The sequence below is a fragment of the Pristis pectinata genome, chromosome 14 (assembly GCF_009764475.1).
Source record: "Pristis pectinata isolate sPriPec2 chromosome 14, sPriPec2.1.pri, whole genome shotgun sequence".
NCBI classification, from domain to species: Eukaryota; Metazoa; Chordata; class Chondrichthyes; order Rhinopristiformes; family Pristidae; genus Pristis; species Pristis pectinata.
This window is the reverse complement of record NC_067418.1, coordinates 31,856,627-31,874,746: the sequence shown is the minus strand read 5'-3', so window position 1 is coordinate 31,874,746 and position 18,120 is coordinate 31,856,627. Positions and strand designations below refer to the sequence as shown.

Genomic DNA, 18,120 nt, shown 5'->3' with positions numbered 1-18,120 from the left:
AATTTTCTCTTTATAGGAAATTGGTTTATACTTGGATAAGAAAACAAAAGACAAATAGATCACAACTTATCATAATAGGAAGGAGAGAGATGTACAGTGTTTTTGAATACAGTTTAAAGTCTGTTTTAGTATTCTTCATGATATCCTTAAAACTTGTGCCTTCTGACCTCCTGTGGATAAACAAAATAACTGCCTTTTACCATATTGGTGCCAGGTAGAATCATTCATTCTGCGATTGTTTACAGGAAGTCCTTAAGAAGCCAGTATCCTTGGAAGAAGATGAGCATTGCAATCATTGACTTTGGCTCATTTGCCTTGGGTAAAGCTGAACCCTCAGCCAATGAAATGAAACGATTATCCACAGAGATCTCAAGGGCATTAAATGAATATGGATTTGTGTACCTCAAAAACACTGGAATAAAAGAAGAGCAAGTATGTATTCATTTCAATATCTCATATGAATTGATAATAATTCTACTGTATTCTATGCATGGTGAGTAAAAAAGTTATGACAATCTTGGTCTGCTAAGTAGTAACTGTATAAGAGGGCACTTAATTTTAATTCACACAATTTATTTACTTTGTAGCGGTTGCTACCACGAAATAAAACAAGACGTTAGTCGGAGGATTGTCGAACAAGAACTGGTTTATTTTCCCGCCTTGCGCGGGCCCTTTAAGGGAGACTGTTCCCGCCCAATGCAACCAGCAATGACGTAAGTACTACGTCATCAAGGCTTTCCCACGCGCGGGTTCTCCCCGTCGCTCGGGAAAGATGAGGCCCGCCGCCATCTTGGGCCTCGTTGTTCCGACGCCGCGCAACCCGACTGCCGAGCCGGTTCGACCGACTAAACGGTGAGTCGCCACACAACCCCCCCCAGAACCGACGATACAGTCCCCAAGGTCCGCGGGCTGTGCCAGCTGCCACTTAGGGGGCCGGCCTCTGCGTCGCAGCAGTGCAACCTCGACAGGTTGTTGCAGATCCAAATGGGCTGGTTTGAGGCGGTCCTCCGTGAAAACCTGTTCCCTGCCTCCAATGTCCAAAATAAAGGTGGATCCATTATTCCTTATGACTCGGAACGGTCCCTCATATGGACGTTGCAACGGCGCCCGAGGTGTGCCCCTGCGAAAGAAAACAAACTTACAGTCCCGTAGTTCCTTGGGCTGGCAGGATGGGGCTTGACCGTGCCGTGAGGTGGGAATCGGGGCCAAGTTGCCAAGCTTCTCGCGCAGTCTTTGTAGGACTGCTGGGGGTTGTTCTCCTTGGTCCCGAAGGGCAGGTATGAAATCCCCGGGGACAACTAGGGGCGCCCCGTACACAAGCTCAGCTGACGAAGTGCGGAGGTCTTCTTTGGGGGCAGTGCGTATGCCGAGCAGGACCCAAGGCAGCTCGTCAACCCAGTTAGGACCCTTCAGGCGGGCCATCAAGGCTGATTTCAGATGGCGGTGAAAACGTTCCACCAACCCGTTTGATTGAGGATGGTAGGCCGTGGTGGTGTGCAGCTGCGTCCCTAGCAGGTTCGCTAATGCAGCCCAGAGACTGGAAGTGAATTGGGTGCCTCTGTCTGAAGTGATGTGGGCCGGAACACCAAAACGTGAGACCCAAGTTGTGAGCAGCGCCCGGGCGCAGGAATCAGTTGTGATGTCAGTCAGGGGGGTTGCCTCAGGCCACCTCGTGAACCAGTCCACGATGGTAAGGAGGTACCAGGCTCCTCTTGAAACCGGCAGAGGGCCCATGAGGTCGACGTGTATGTGTTCGAACCTCCTACGGGTAGGCTCAAACTGCTGTGGCGGGACCTTGGTGTGTCGCTGGATTTTTGACGTCTGGCAGTGCGGACAAGTCCTGGCCCACTCACTGACCTGTTTGCGCAGGCCATGCCAGACAAACTTGCTGGCGACCAGTCGGACAGTAGATCTGATGGACGGCTGTGCCAACCCATGTACCGAGTCAAAAACGCGTCTCCGCCAGGCTGCAGGGACTATAGGGCGGGGCTGACCAGTCGCAACGTCGCAAAGTAGGGTCCGCTGACCTGGACCAACCAAGAAATCTCGGAGCTGCAGGCCCGAGACTGTGGTTCTGTAGCTGGGCAGTTCGTCGTCGGCTTGCTGTGCGTCAGCTAGGGCCGTGTAGTCGACACCCAAGGATAGGTTGTGGATGGTCGGTCTGGAAAGTGCATCAGCAACGACATTATCCTTTCCGGAGACATGTTGGATGTCAGTTGTGAATTCGGAAATGTAGGATAAATGTCTCTGCTGACGAGCTGACCAGGGATCGGAGACTTTGGAGAAGGCAAAGGACAAAGGCTTATGATCGGTGAAAGCGGTGAAAGGCCTGCCTTCTAGAAAGTATAGGAAATGCCGGACCGCCAGATACAGCGCTAGAAGTTCCCGATCAAAAGCGCTGTACTTCAGTTCGGGCGGTCTAAGGTGCTTGCTGAAAAATACCAAGGGTTGCCAGCGGCCTTCGAGTAGCTGTTCCAGTACCCCACCCACCGTGGTGTTGGACGCGTCTACCGTGAGGGCGGTTGGGACGTCAGTCCTAGGGTGTACAAGCATCGTGGAGTCTGCCAGGGCATCTTTGGCCTTAACGAAAGCAGCCGCAGCCTCGTCAGTCCAGGTGATGTCCTTGTCCTTACCAGCCAGCAGCGAGAACAGAGGGCGCATGATACGGGCTGCTGCAGGGATGAACCGATGGTAAAAGTTGACCATCCCAAGGAATTCCTGTAGGCCTTTGACTGTGTCGGGGCGGGCAAAATGGCAGATAGCGTCCACCTTGGCAGGTAGGGGTGTTGCCCCGTCGCTGGTGATTTTGTGGCCGAGGAAATCGATAGAGTCAAGTCCAAATTGGCACTTGGATGGGTTGATCGTGAGGCCGAAATCGCGGAGGCGGGAATACAGCTGGCGGAGGTGGGAAAGGTGTTCCTGGCGGTTATGGCTGGCGATCAGTATGTCGTCTAAGTAAATGAACACGAAGTCCAGGTCTCGGCCTACCACATCCATCAGCCGCTGGAAGGTCTGCGCGGTGTTCTTAAGGCCGAACGGCATCCAAAGGAATTCGAACAGGCCGAATGGGGTGATAATCGCAGTCTTGGGGACGTCATCCGGATGGACCGGGATTTGGTGGTATCCCCGAACGAGGTCCACTTTGGAAAAGATGCGGGCCCCGTGTAAGTTCGCTGCGAAGTCCTGGATGTGAGGGATGGGATAGCGGTCCGGGGTGGTAGTGTCATTCAGCCTGTGGTAGTCGCCGCAGGGCCTCCACCCTCCGGTGGCTTTGGGGACCATGTGCAGGGGGGTGGCCCAGGGGCTGTCTGACCTGCAAACAATCCCCAGCTCCTCCATGTGACGGAACTCTTCCTTTGCCAGGCGGAGCTTGTCTGGAGGTAATCGTCGTGCTCGGGCATGAAGGGGTGGCCCTGTAGTAATGATGTGGTGTCGTACCCCGTGTTTGGGCCTAGAATTTGTAAACGAAGGTGCCAAAATTGATGGTAATTTGGCTAGGAGCTTGGCGAAATCGTCGCCAGAAAGGGAAATGGAGTCCAGGCGCGGGGCTGGTGTGCTGATTTCTCCCAGGGGATAGGTCTGGAAGGTGCTAGAGTGGACTAACCGCTTCCCTCGCAGGTCGACTAACAGGTTGTGGGCCCGAAGGAAATCAGCTCCTAGGAGTGGCCGGGCGACCGTGGCAAGGGTGAAGGTCCAGGTAAAACGGCTGCCGCCGAATTGTAATTGAAGTGTACGGGTGCCGAAAGACCGTATCATTGTACCGTTGACGGCATTGAGTAGAGGACCAGGTGGCCTGTTACGAGTGTCGCGGCCGGTCGGGGGCAAAATACTGACCTCCGCTCCAGTATCAACGAGGAAACGCCGTCCAGATTTCTTGTCCTGAACGAATAGGAGGCTCTGTCGGCGGCCAGCCGTCGTAGCCATCAGCGGCGGCTGGCCCTGGCATTTCCCTGACTTGCAGGGTGGGCGGCATCAACGGGCCTCCGCACCCCACCTCTGATGGTAGAAACACAGCTGGTCACCCGTGTCGTCGTCTGCGTTCCTGGGGTGTGGTTGCTCGGTTGCTGGGGCCGGGCGAGGCGGGCGTTGGGCTCGCGGCCTGGTGATTTGACTGACGGACGAACCGCTCTCGCGCTTGGCCCTCCACAGGACATCTGCCTGGGCGGCCACCTCACGGAGGTTGCTGAAGTCGGCGTCAGCTAACAACAGGTGGATGTCATCGGGGAGCTGTTCGAGGAAGGCCTGTTCGAACATCAGGCATGGCTTGTGTCCCTCAGCCAATGCCAGCATCTTATTCATTAGGGCGGATGGGGATCTGTCCCCCAGGCCGTCCAGATGAAGCAGGCGGGCGGCGCGCTCATGACGGGAGAGGCCAAAGGTCCGAATCAAAAGGTCTTTGAAAGCCGGATACTTATCTTCCTCCGGAGGTGACTGGATGAAGTCTCCAACCTGGGCAGCTGTCTCTTGGTCCAGAGAGCTAACCACATGGTAGTACTTCGTGGAGTCGGAGGTGATCTGCCGAAGGTGGAATTGCGCTTCGGCCTGGTTAAACCAGACGCTGGGCCGAAGTGTCCAAAAGGTGGGCAGCTTGAGGGCCACTGCGTTGGCTGCTGCATTGTCGGCCATTGCTCGGGTCCAAAATCCGTTTGGACCATCGGGGTCACCAATGTAGCAGTTGCTACCGCGAAATAAAACAAGACGCTAGTCGGAGGATTGTCGAACAAGATCTGGTTTATTTTCCCCCCTTGCGCGGGCCCTTTAAGGGAGACAGTTCCCACCCAATGCAACCGGCAATGACATAAGTACTACGTCATCAGGACTTTCCCGCGCGCGGGTTCTCCCCGTTGCTCGGGAAAGATGAGGCCCGCCGCCATCTTGGGCCTCATTGCTCCGACGCCGCGCAACCCGACTGCCGAGCCGGTTCGCCCGACTAAACAGTGAGTCGCCACAACTTACTATTTTGAGAAGATAACTCGTTATTTATAGAGAAATATTTTGTATACAACATCTTTAAAAGTTTAACAGTTTAAAGTGTCATATATGATAAAGTCACATATATAAAGCATGATAAAATTTGATCTGCTGCATTTACATATCATGCACATTAAAATCACAAGTGTACCCAACAATGTAATAGAAAAGAATGGGCAGCTGTTAACTCACTGTGGATTTGACTCCAGATATAGCTGATGGGATTCATGAACTAGAAAACTGGGAATGCTTTTGAATTAGAGCCCCAAATAGATACTCTTGCCTCCAATCTGTCCCATACTTTCCTGGATTCATGGGGAAAGGGGTGAAGGTGTTGCTGCTGGTGACCTTCCTGGTGTATTAGAGAAATGAAGACTGAATAATGTTGTATCACCAGGGTTAATCTGAAAGAATTTAGCAACATAAAACTGCATGCTGTGGGTAGCTTCGACAGCATGGTCTTTCATTTACATAGATCTTGTCTGCAGATTCACCTTCATTGGTTGAAATTACTCTGTTACATCTTCCTTGTGAGCGAGATGTCGCAAAAGCCAAAGCCCCACTCCTCTAAGCTCAGTACAGATGGGTTGGAGTATACAGTTACTTAGACAATTGCAAATAGCTTCAAAAAACTTTTGATGTTTTTCTTGTGTCATTGAATTAGAACTGCAGTGATACCAGCTCTCTTGTTTTACCTGACCAATTTCATTCTGATTTGTAGGGACATATCCCCAGCACAACATTTGGAAATGAACCCTATTATTGGTGCAGTTTCTCTCCTTCCTGCCACTGTAAAATTTACAAAATTTGTTTGATAATTTATTGAAATTGCAATTTCACCAAAAAACAATGAGCAAGGAATGTTGTGATACTTTACAATATCACTCTTCAAAGCAACAGGATAAATTCTTGCCCAAAGATTTCCAGTTTCTGCTCACCAATTCTTGTCTTTGTGTAAGAGTAGAGAAGATAAGAGCTGTGGACAATGACATGGCTAGGCAAGTGAGAGGTATCATTCAGGTGAAAACAAATATCATGGAACATAAAGTGCAGAGTTAGGAGACACAATAAAGTACCCATTAACCTGTTCAGATAGAAGAATATAAATATTTCACTGAGTTAATTATACAGCATGTATAATTCTAAACAATTACTCCTCAGGTGTTTGAAGCAATGGACATCTGCAGTAAGTTCTTTCTACTTCCTGAGGATATTAAACGACAATATGCCCATTCAAAGGACTCCGACACTCCATATCATGGATGGTTTGATCTCGAGAGTGAGAGGTAAAAATTCCCCAGAAACCCTCCTGCAGCAGAACCCATTTTTGCATCAATTTCAATGCTGAAAGGAAGTTTCACTGCGGAGACCACAACATTTATTTTGTGAACTAGGATTTTCATAACAAGTGGTTGAAACCATAAATCAATATATTTTCAACCTACTCCAGGATCACTTCCATGATATGGATCAAACATAAAAGCACAAAAAAGTTAGAGTAGAAGGCCATTCAGCGCTTTTGAGCCTGCTTTTGCCATTCAATATGATCATGCTTATCATCCACCTCAGTACCAAATTCCTGCTCTCATTCCATTCTGTGTGATTCCTTTTGAGCCTAGCTCCTTCAAAAAAAATCATCAGTTTGCATCAATATCCCTCTGTGGTGGAGAATTCCATAGGTTCTCAAAGTCCTAAATGTCATATCCCATACCCTGAGACTGGGGCTTCTGGTTCTCGACACGTCAATATGGGAAACCATCCTCCTTGCGTTCAGCCTGTCAGAATTTTATACATTTCAATTAGAACTTTCCTTCTTCTAAACTCTACTGAATATAGGCCCAGTGGACCCAATCCCTCCACATAGGATAGTTCCAGGTAAATCCAGTCCCAGACATTCCCCGCTAATCACTTCCTACCACCCTGAAAAAGGACCATTTATTCCTGGTCATTGTTTCATAGTTAAGTATTTATAAACTTCAATTTTCTTTACTGTTGGCAACCAAAGAATATTCATGCAGTACATTTTTATCAGTAGATTAAACTGCCAGAGTTGTCATCATGTAATGTAACATCACCTGCAGAAGGACCAGGATTAAAGGGAGAGATGGATTGAGCAACAATTCTGTATGGCTGTTTAAACAAACAAATGTAAATATTCTTCTCTTCACAGTTTAAATCCAGCACAACCCAAAGACCTGAAAGAAGCCTTTAATTTGTCAACATTGACTTCAAATGATGTAAGATCTCAAAATTCTAATAGAGTTTGCTTTTGTATTCCATGTCATTGTCTACATGCCAGGAATGAGGCAGACTTCCTACTGTGTCACTGGAGGAAATTTTACTCTCAAACGTCTTGCAAACGCATGAAGGCTGCAGTAAACCTTTCAATTATGCCTAACTTTCAAGTTCTCCAAACAAAGGCAAAAATAATGCAAATACTGGAAACCAGAAATAAAATCAGAAGATGGTAAAAATATTCAACTGGTCAAACAACATCTGTGGAGAGAGAAACAGAGTTAACACCTCAGATCAATTATCTTTTTCTCTCCTCACCTCCAGGCCTCCACATAATAGACCTTGCAAACCTTTACCTATATTTAAATTAGCCTAGAAGTGATTGTCAGTGGCTAAGCATTAGTGCTTAGCACAGACTGAAAAAATGTTCTTCAAGATGATCCCCAGTCACTGTGTGACTTTCCCCTTTTCCAACACAGTTATTGATGCCCTACAACTATGAAGACTCCAGTTCGGATGAGCAGTCAATAACATTAAAAAAATTCTCAAGGATGAGTCATCTGGAAGCATTTTTTGTTAACTTTTCAACATTATATAACATTAAATACAGATTTGAACATGCACATCAAGGAAGTAAAAGCTGAAACATCACAAATATACACTTTTTTAAAAATTGGAAATTGTTAATTTTGGAATATTCATATAATGAAATCACATTCTACATCTAGAAAAAATTTGGCCAGATAGTTTGTTGAGCAATAATTATGCACTGGTACAGTATTATCAACTCACTTGAACTTCATGCGAAGAATTGCAAGACAATTAGGTTACTTTAAAGTGGGGTTGGTTCAAAATTAATTTCAGTTCATGATTTCTGGATGATCGCAGAGGAGTTCTTGCAAATAATGCATCTTGTGAAGGAGTGCTGAGCAGCAGCTTTGAAATTTTCACGTTAAGCTCTATATGCATGAAAGATCCCAAAGTTGCTGTCCTTTATATGGCGTACTGATGGCCACCACTGATAGTCTCACAACCTGGCGCTACCTCAAAATTCAGGGACCTGCAGGAGCAGAAATTCCTCCCCAGCTACTGCCACAAAAGACAGAATACAACAGGTGTTTTACCTTGCACTAACTTCTGAAGTTCAGTTTCATTGACTTTAGTGGAAATAGAGGCTGTCACTTTAATTCTCCATCCCATTCATTTACATTTAGTCCTTGCAGTTGAGCATCAATTTGAAGCCCACTGTTTCTATGTATTACATCTATGGCCTTTACACATTCATATTTATGCTGAGAATATAAATGACTGAAAGGAAATGGTGAAAGCAACTCCTCCTTTGGTTTAAAGCAGATAAATATTTATGCCATAACATTATAACTAACAAAGTATAAGTTGCTATCTTTATGTCTCTAACAAGCTTCTGCCAAAGAGATCCTTCCTGGACATGCTGCACATACTAACTGCTCCACACACTGCTACAAACCTCAGTATTGTAGTCAGAACATCGAATGCTTAACAATATGATAGAACCAAGACACAATCTCAATCTATAGTATAGCCTCCGTAAAAGTTATTGAACTATAGCGTTTTTAAGTATGTAGTTAAATTAAATGTAGTAAAATACTGGAAATCTAAAATATAAACCAAATCTGTGACATTACAAAATTCTTCTTGATTTTCAAATTTAGAGGTTTATTTCTTTTGCTTATTTTAGTATAAAAATAAGAATGAATTCAAATTCATGTTATTTTGTTGTATGTTAGAAATGGCCTATCAAAGAGGCTCCCGAGTTTTCAAATTGTTTGGAAGCACTCTTCAGAATATGTGAGGAGATATCTATGCGAACTATGAAAGTAATTGCACTGAGCCAGGGTGTGGAAACTGATTTCCTTGTCAGCAAGCACCAAAAGATGGGCAGTAAGTACCATTTCAACATAATGAAACCTGATGATTTCCTTCATTTGTCACCACTTCTCGTTATCCAGTCTACCGACTACTTGCTCAAGAAACCCAATCATCTCTAGCATTTGCAGAACAATGCCCCATGAGGAATAAACAGCTTCAGAAGATGTGGGAAAGGGTAGAAATCTGAAAGGAGTGATAAATGATAAAATGACAATGGGACTATGTAGCTGGTTAATGTATCGGTAATCAACAGGAAAGAAAACAGCTGCAGATAATACCACTGTTTTGGTTGCTGGTGGTTAATGGAGATTGTATTCCTTTGAAACATAATTTTGCCTTTTAGAAAAAATTATTACTGATATCTATTATGTAATTTCTTAAAGGTAGTTTAAATCCTTCAACTCTCAGAGCTTCATGCTACCCACCAATACAGAAATCCTCACTGAAAGAAAATCAGACACGATGTGGAGAACATTCTGATTATGGAACATTCACTTTACTTTTCCAAGATAAGAATGGAGGATTGGAGGTAATTGTGATTCTTCATTCAGTTTCCATTTTCTCTATACTTACAACAAATAACTAAATAAATAAGACATCTCCCAAAACTTACCCTAAAGTGCATATTATATACAGAACCTTGGACAACTGATCCAGCACACCTCCAACTGGAGGACAGCTGAAAGGGCCAGAAAATAGATCAGGACCCAACAAATCAAGTCCTAGCTTGCAGTTTATGGCCCAACAAGAGAAGCTGTAACATCTTTTTCTCAGACATACATTATCAATGAAGAGGTAGGTGGCCTAGAAGTTCTAGGCCATCCAGAAAGATGTGTTAAAGTCATCATGCATGGTGAATCATCAAGTGTTTTTTGTGAAGGTCAAGGACCAAGGAGTAACGTGCACTAGGGCAAGCCTTTCATTGTCTTCATGGTCAATCACTCCACAATGTCCAAGCAACACTTTGGCCTCCCCTATGCATAGTAACATCTCATGAAGTTCTATTTTTGGGAATTCCAATCATGTTAATGACAACAGCGAAAGTGAAAATAATCACAATTAATAGGTGTGCTTCATGCTAAGGTAATTAAATTGGATTTTCACCAGTAAGCAATAATTTAAAATACACTCACTTTTTCCAACAATTTAAATAAATTAAAGACACATAAAAGATTATTGGAACTGTTATTTCCTTCACTGATTATGTTGGTGTCCTATTGCTTATGATGTGTCAGTAAATATACTTTGCAACAGATTTAGTTTTCCTCTCCAAATATTGGATTTGTTCATATACATTTTGGCAAGAAACTTTGTCACACTGATGCAGGAAATAAACGGGAACAGGTGAATGTACTAGAAACGGAAAATACTAGAGATACTCAGATCAGGGAACATCTGTAGGGAGAGAACAAAGTTATCATTTCTGTCATCAGAAAATGGAAAAGATAAATTTGATTACTGCTGCTGTTTAATCAGTTTACATTATTGTGTTTTAGATCTTGTCCAGATCTGGCCAATACATCGCTGCTCCCTACATTCCCAATACAGTTCTTCTCATCATAGCCAATCTTCTGCAGAGGTGGACATCTGACAGATGGATTTCCACAGTGAGTGAGACAATCATTAGAGATTGGAATCATTTTAGCAACATTTTTTGTGAATTCATTTCATTGACTGACCTTTAAAATATTTTCTCTTCACTGAGAGCTGCATTAAAATTTATCCATATGGCACTGTTCAAAATTTAGTCATTCCTTTTCAGCCAGAGAAATGTTTTTTCCTTAGATTAACTAGTCAAGTCTTTGAAGATTTTTTTTTAATTTCAACTGGAATTTCCCACTTGGATACAAGTGCCTGTGAAGAGAAATGTGAGAATATGATCAGAAGAGAAAATAATTCTTGGGTAGAAGCTTCAGCTTTATGAGTCATCTGGAAACATTTTTAGTTAACTTTTCAACATTGTATAACATTAAATACAGACTTGAACATGCACATCATGAAAGTATCTGTATGGAGAATGGAGAACAATTACTGGCCTAATCAAGATAGCAGAATTAGAACAGGGCTTAGATTATGATAAGAGCTGGCTTTACAAAACAGAATACCTTGTTAAGGGTAAACAGTGTAATTACTGTGGAAAAGCATTCCTTTGGAGTTTGTTGTTCAGGAAGTACAATGCATCACAATTCATCAGATCACTTACTAACATTTGAAGCCAGTGCATAAGTCAACAATTATTTTGATCCTCAGAATGCATTTGCTATTCATTGCATTCATCGAATCTCCTGGCCACAGGTCGAAATAAACATTTGCAACTGGCAAATTAATGTTCTAGTAGGCAGAGTCATATTGCAAAATGATGAATGAAAAAACTTTCAATGATATTCACTGTCATCTTTCTCTAACTCAGCAAGAAAATGCCTGGATATTTCCTTAAAATATTAGTACACTCTTAACAGTTCTGGAAACATTTTCATGCAAATGACATTCAAATCCACACAACATTCTATGATATCTCAAGTGATTCTGATATCTCTTTGAAACAGTTTCAGTTCTTCAGCATAGAGATTGCATTTCCAATGTCCACACCAAGCCCGTCATCACAGAAAAAAGGTTGCAAAACCACATTTGGTTGCAAAAATAAATGTAATGCCCAAAATGTTCGTGCCAAGTGAAACTGAAGCTGCAACAAGCAAGATGTTGTTTCTTCCCAGTGGTTAACAACTGTTTGGTTCCAAAAGTAGAAGCAAACGACAGAAACTGTACCCTCTAGTGGCGTCACTGGTTCACTGCAAGATTTCCACTAAGAGTTGTACATACCTCAGTGCTGTAAGGCAATTGCAAAGTCACGTCAGTTACTTATGGAACACGTTTTCAGGCCTTGCCCATGAGGGCCATCAAGGAAGAGTGAAAACTAAACAAATGTTAAGGGAGAAGCCAAGGTTCCCAGGAATTGATGCTTTGGTTGAACACAAAAGCAACAAATGTCCAACATATTAAGTAACGACTAGGTTAAAGTGCAAGAACAGATGCAAACATCAGAGTTACCCAAAGGATTTTGCACTAAGTTTATAGGTTTTTACAGAATGGCAAAGCAAAAATTGAGCAAACTAAGTCAACACGACTGCCAATACTATCACATCTGGAATTCACAATACGCCATCCACTTAGGAAGCAAAAACCTCCTTCATATCCACTTTCTTGGAAAGGGATGCTGTGGCCTGGACTTCATAGAATCATAGAACAGTACAGCACAATACAGGCCCTTCAGCCCACAATGGTGTGCCGACCTTTAAACCTTGCCTAACACTATCTAAGCCCTTCCTACCACATATCCCTCTATTTTAAATTCCTCCATATGCTTATCACCCATAACCTACATAAACAGGTCTTCCAGAGATACCCCGTAAAATCAGTAATCAACATCTACTTGAATGTGGCAAAACCAAGAAAAACACTGAAAGCTAATGCTGGGAAGCACAAAGTATGACCTACTCCATCACAATCTGGGGATACAGTTTGCGTGAAATGCAATAACATAAAGGCAAGCAAATATCGTCACATTGTCATTTGAAATTTCAAAGAGCATATCATTACATAGTTCACAAAGCATTGTGGGAAATATTCGTTAAAGCAATGAAAATAATGTCCAACATTAATGAGTCCAAAATGGATAACCTTGAGATTGAAGAAAAAAAATGAGAAAACTCAGTTGGCACAACTGCCAATGCCATTACATCTGGAAACCACAACACGCCATCCACGATGGGAGAAAAATCCCTCCTTCACATCAGAGAGATCTTGTAACAAAGTACTAAAAAAGACAGAGGGGAATAGAATGGTTTTACTAACAGATTCAAGGACATTGGTGTGAGCCTTTTGGTAGAATGGAGCCATATGGGAAAATAAAGCAATGTTTTTTTGGATGTGTCGGGAGTGTACAAGCCACATAATTTCAGGAGATTTGTTGAAATATTAAAATCACTGCCACAATTTTACAGTTTCACATTATTGCCTGTAAATATTATTACTTGTCCTAACCTCAGTAATGCACAAATTTCTTATTCCTTTGGTTTGAGTCATATAATTTACCACAGTTGTTTTTACAATTAATTGGGGTGAAAAATAGTTAGCCAGAAACTGATAACCAGAGGAGATATCTTGGTCGCCTGATTTATAGCCAAGGTCCAACCAGTGCAATTTTCAGTGGCTAATGTGGATGGGCGAGTGGATGGGCAAATGGCTGGCACTGCCAAAAGAGAAAAGAAAGACATTGCTTAAACATGCAAATGTCTGTTCTACAACAGCTGTGGTCTCCCCACCGTAACTTTCAAATGGAAATACTATTTGAGATAAAGATGTTTTAAAAGTAAATTATGCTTTCCTCAACCCGCGTAATTGAAAGTGGATGTCTAGTCATTTACCTCATTATTTTATGTGGGATCCTATTGCTGACAAATAGTTTAGTTCCATTACCTGCTTAATTACAAGCATCATTGTTCAGTAATAATCATTTTTTGAGCTACTTATCTAAAGAAATAGACATAAATCATAGGAGCCAAATTCATATTCCACTGTGGTAGTTTCAAAATGTGTATTCAGTTCGAAAACAAAACATATTCATGCAAATATGATATCAAAAACAGTGGAACAAAAATGGTGCACAAGATTCTTAAGTTGCATTCAAGACAACCTGTTCAATTAGCATCAATTTAGTTCAACCAGAGATGGAGTAGTTCTAGAATTAACTACGGATAATGAAGCCTGGTAGGGTTACCACTGAGAAAATGTGTTTGTGATAAAGATCATATCAAGTAGATTTAATTAAGTATAATTGAGCAAAAGGACAATGAGACCCCAGAAACAAATCATCTGAACCAAGGTGAATATTACTAGGCTAAAACATGACTGAATAAAAGTGAACTGAATACTGTTGGTTGAAGATAAATTTTCAGAGTAATTGGTATTGGTATTGGTTTATTATTGTCACTTCTACTGAAGTACAGTGAAAAACTTGTTTTGCATACCGATCGTACAGGCCAATTCATTACACAATGCAGTAACATTGAGTCAGTACAGAGTGCATTGAGGTAGTGCAGTTAAAAACAATAACAGTACAAAGTAAAGTGTCACAGTTACAGAGAAAGTGCAGTGCAATAAGGTGCAAGGTCACAACAAGGTAGATCGTGAGGTCATAGCCCATCTCATTGTATAAGGGAACCGTTCAATAGTCTTATCACAGTGAGGTAGAAGCTGTCCTTAAGTCTGATGGTACATGCCCTCAGGCTCTTGTATCTTCTACCCATGGAAGAGGAGAGAAGAGAGAATGTCCTGGGTGGGTGGGGTCTTTGATTATGCTGGCTGCTTCACCAAGACAATGAGAGATAAAGACAGAGTCCAAGGAGGGGAGGCTGGTGTCTGTGATGCGCTGGGCTGTGTCCACAACTCTCTGCAGTTTCTTGAGGTCCTGGGTAGTTGCCATACCAAGCTGTGATACATCCAGATAGGATGCTTTCTATGGTGCATCTGTAAAAGTTGGTGAGAGTCAAAGGGGACGAACCAAATTTCTTTAGCCTCCTGAGGAAGTAGAGGTGCTGGTGAGCTTTCTTGGCCATGGCATCTACGTGATTTGACCAGAACAGGCGGTTGGTGATGTTCACTCCCAGGAACTTGAAGCTCTCAACCCTTTCGACCTCAGCACCATTGATGTAGACAGGTGCATGTACACCACCCCCTTTCCTGAAGTCAATGACCAGATCTTTTGTTGACATTGAGGGAAAGGTTGTTGTCATGACACCATTCCACTAAGCTCTCTATCTCCTTCCTGTACTCCACCTCATTGCTGTTTGAGATACAGCCTACAACGGTGGTATCATCTGCAAACTTGTAGATGGAGCTAGAGCAGAATCTGGCCATACAGACATGAGTGTATAGGGAGTAGAGGGCTGAGGACGCAGCCTTGTGGGGCACCAGTGTTGAGAATAACCGTGTCAGAGGTATTGCTGCCTATCCTTACTGATTGCGGGCTGTTTGTTAGAAAGTCAAGGATCCAGTTACAGATAACAGGTACAGTTGGATTTTTGTTTTGAAACTAGTAACAGTTCAGGGAAATTTAACAGAAACAAGGCAATGTGAAGAGAAATGTAATGAAAGCAAGGCTGGAAAAGATGAAACATTTGGCCAGAAAATGCAATGCACGTTCATAAAGTAAGGACTTATTCTAAGCGGAGGAAAAGGAGTGCCCAAAATCTCGGTGTGTAGTGTGTGATGTGAATCCGAGTAACGGTGCTTAGAAACTTTCCAAAATAGTTCATTACCTTGAGACTACACAACTGAACTGAACTGAACAGAAAAGCCAGTGGAATGTTTCCAACAGAAGTGAGGTAAAGTGGCTTCTCAACACAAGTAACCACGTGTTGCAATAGCCATGAGTGAAGGTACATTAAAGCATCACATCTCCTGGCCTACTGTATTTCTAACTGCAAATCAACATTTATAATAGGAAAAACTTAATAAAGCTAATATATGTCTTTCATTCAGTCATGGGTGATACTGCAGTTTTTATTGTTTATATGTGCTATACAAAGAGGGCCCTTTCGTAAAGATTTACATTACCTCTTAATCTCATAATCACTTTACGTTTGAGTCCATTATTGTCATTATACCTCCATTAGATCTCTCCTCAACCTGCCTATTCTAATGAGAATAATCCCAGGTCTCCTCAGTCCTACAACATTGACACCAGTCTAGTAAACCTCCTCTGCATCCCCTATAAAAAAAGTTAAAAACTTAATCCACAACCTTGCAATAAACAGCTTCTAGCTTATTCTTTTAAATGGTTTCAAATCCTGGTTTCAAACACACTTCCTGACATCTTGTTCCACTGATGATCAATCTGTATGCAAGTAAACTATTCTTTCACATCTGTCCTACATTTTTCTTTTATGACCCTGAGCGCTGACATTGGTCTGCTGCACGTTGAACTATTGAAACTTTCCTTGGCTGATTAAAAGAATGTACAGTTGGTTACAATAACATGTAGAATATACGAGTCAAATAAATTGTTCTCTCTTTTCTTCAGAAACATCGAGTCCAAATTCCACAGACTGAAGACGCGTTGAAAACAACCAGACAGTCACTGGCTTTCTTTGTTCATCCAGATCATGATGCAATAGTCACATGTTGTGATGGACTGGACAAGTACCCACCCATCACTTCGATCCAGTACCTAAAGGATAAACACAGTGATATATTTTACAAAGAATCCTATCCTTCTAGTGCTTGAATGGGATAGCGACAAATAGACACCCATGTGGCTTTTGAAATTGCAGTAAAGTAAGATGATTTCTTAACAGAGCATTAATGCATGAATTCAAAACATTTTACTAACATATTAAGCTAACAGTGTCTGCATATCCACATTTTATGTCTTTCTTTGCCAAATTTGTGAGTTAGTGTTTGTGTTCAAATTTGTTCACAGGCATTTCTATGGCGGAAATAAAGAAGAAAAAAAAAATCAAAGCCCTTTTTGTGTCATTAGTTTATCTTGTCACTTGGAAAAGACTGCTGTCTTAGTTGCAGAAGATGAAGGGCCCATTTTTCTGACCTGACGACCGTCTGCCATTTCCTGGTAAGTTGCTGTCACGACACACACACTGCTCGGTATTCTTCGACAAAACTACCAAATTCCTGACCGAGTTGCAGCAAGATGACCCGATGGTACAGTCTATGCCATTTGGCGTTCTTGTGACCAGCTCTCACATGTGCTGACATAAAGCCCTTGGTGACATCACTCAGCTGTGCACTATTTTTGCAATGAGGAAATGTCCTCATATCTGCCCAAACCTTAAATAATACCACAGCTGAGAAAAGTCATCAGGGTTTCAAAGTCAATCATCTGGGAGAAAGCAGAAGCTTGAGAAAGGCTTCAAATACATTAAAAAATTTAAAAACTTATGATCAGCTTTTGCTGTCATTTAGTTGTTTACCCCAGAATATCCCCAATGAATTGTTGGCTGGCACTTTAGGCCATTATTATTTCATTATGGAACATTGTCCATTTTATGTGAACAATATTCATCAGATTCACTCACTATCCTCCACCTCTGGAGGCTCAAACTGAGCCATTGACCCTTGAGTCCCACTCACTTTGATTGGTCTCACCATTCAGCCACCCAGTTCCATTGAAAAATCCCAGGCAGGAGATTCCATCACCCAGCAGCACGGCAGGAGACTAGCTTTTTGGTGACAGTGCAGTGGCTGACTTAATGAATGGCAAGCAACTCCACCAATCCAGTCACATTATGACTACCAGTCAGTGGATTGGACAATCCAGCCCTAAATAAAGATCAAAATAAAATGAAGCATCTTCAAAATGTTTTATTCAACATACAAAATTTTCCAAATATTTGGAAATTAATTTTTTTCCTTATAAAGCCATGTGTATTTGTATTGTCTATTGGTATAGGTTTGATTAAAAATGTTGAAATAGTTCATGCAAATAGCAGCATTTGTCCATAATGTTTTTTTTCTTGTAGGGCAGCAAAAGCAGAAAGCTTTGCATTTATATAGTACCTCTTTCATCCCTGTGAAAACGTCCCAAAGAGTCGATGATGTACTCTTGAATTCAAGTAACTTGCAATGTCAGAATCACAGTTCACAAGGCTCCCACAAACAATTGAGAGATAACCTATTCTTAGTGATGTTTATTGAGGGATAAATTCTGCCACTTTCTCTTTGAAATAGTGCCACAGAACCTCTTAGAGGGTAGAAAGTGGCTCAAGTTTCCTATTTCATCTGAAAGATCTCTGGCAGTGTAGCACTCCCTCAACGCTACACTGAATCATCAGTTTGGAGTTTAGTGTCCTGTCAGTGTGATGGGTTGTGAACACACACCTTCTGACCAGAGTGAGTGCTGCCAGCAGAGCTATGGCAGACACCAATTAATATAATCTGAGGACAGTGAACGCAGTGGCTCGGCAAATCTCAGGCTCCAAAGTGCTATTA

General features: G+C 42.5%; 1 protein-coding gene across 1 annotated transcript; it reads left to right on the top strand.

Moving 5' to 3' along the window:
- The first annotated feature begins 279 nt into the window (after nt 1-279).
- LOC127577977 (uncharacterized) lies at nt 280-16,399 on the top strand. Its single transcript, XM_052029685.1, has 7 exons — nt 280-432; nt 6,133-6,257; nt 7,142-7,208; nt 8,973-9,130; nt 9,502-9,643; nt 10,611-10,721; nt 16,196-16,399. The coding sequence occupies exons 1-7, from the start codon at nt 280-282 to the stop codon at nt 16,397-16,399; spliced, it is 960 nt and encodes a 319-aa protein (XP_051885645.1).
- The last annotated feature ends 1,721 nt before the right edge of the window (nt 16,400-18,120 follow it).